Source organism: Diabrotica undecimpunctata, chromosome 9, assembly GCF_040954645.1.
Source record: "Diabrotica undecimpunctata isolate CICGRU chromosome 9, icDiaUnde3, whole genome shotgun sequence".
NCBI classification, from domain to species: Eukaryota; Metazoa; Arthropoda; class Insecta; order Coleoptera; family Chrysomelidae; genus Diabrotica; species Diabrotica undecimpunctata.
Window position 1 is genome coordinate 97,081,145 of NC_092811.1, and position 572 is coordinate 97,081,716.

Genomic DNA, 572 nt, shown 5'->3' on the forward strand with positions numbered 1-572 from the left:
TATGCATTTTTAATAAAAGTTAAAACAACCAAAGACAAGACTTCTCACAAAACACCTGAAGAATATCAACGGTTATCACAGTATGATATTGTAAAAATTGGTAATGTCGAGAAACTTGTTGTGCCAGTAAAAAACGACAGAGATCCTATTGTTTATTATGTATTTATGGAGATTCATTCGATATCATTCACGAGACTCATATTTCAATTGGACATGGGGGCCGCTACAGAATGATGAAAGAACTTAAGACGAAATATAAGAACATCACTGTGGAGTTTGTCAAGGTTTACTTAAATCTTTGTGTACCGTGTCAAAATCTACAAAATGAGTATTCCAGAAAAAAAGAACTCGTTGTAAAGCCAATTTTAAGTAGTGCATTTAATTCGAGATGTCAAGTAGATCTTATTGACATGCAGTCACAAGCGGATGGTGACTATAAATTTATTATGGTCTACCAAGACCATCTTACCAAATTTGTCCAACTCAGAGCATTAAAAACCAAGCGTGCCGAAGAAGAAGTGTTTACCATATTTGGAGCTCCACACATTTTACAAAGCGATAATGGTCGATAA

The 572-nt window shown here is 34.4% G+C and overlaps 1 protein-coding gene across 1 annotated transcript; it reads left to right on the forward strand.

Annotated features, from left to right (window-relative positions):
* The first annotated feature begins 230 nt into the window (after positions 1-230).
* LOC140451254 (KRAB-A domain-containing protein 2-like) lies at positions 231-572 on the forward strand. Its single transcript, XM_072544992.1, has one exon. The coding sequence runs from the start codon at positions 231-233 to the stop codon at positions 570-572; it is 342 nt and encodes a 113-aa protein (XP_072401093.1).

What these genes read in the sequence shown, in the direction of transcription:
- LOC140451254 (XM_072544992.1), top strand. Translation starts at nt 231, where the DNA reads ATGATGAAAGAACTTAAGACGAAATATAAGAACATCACTGTGGAGTTT.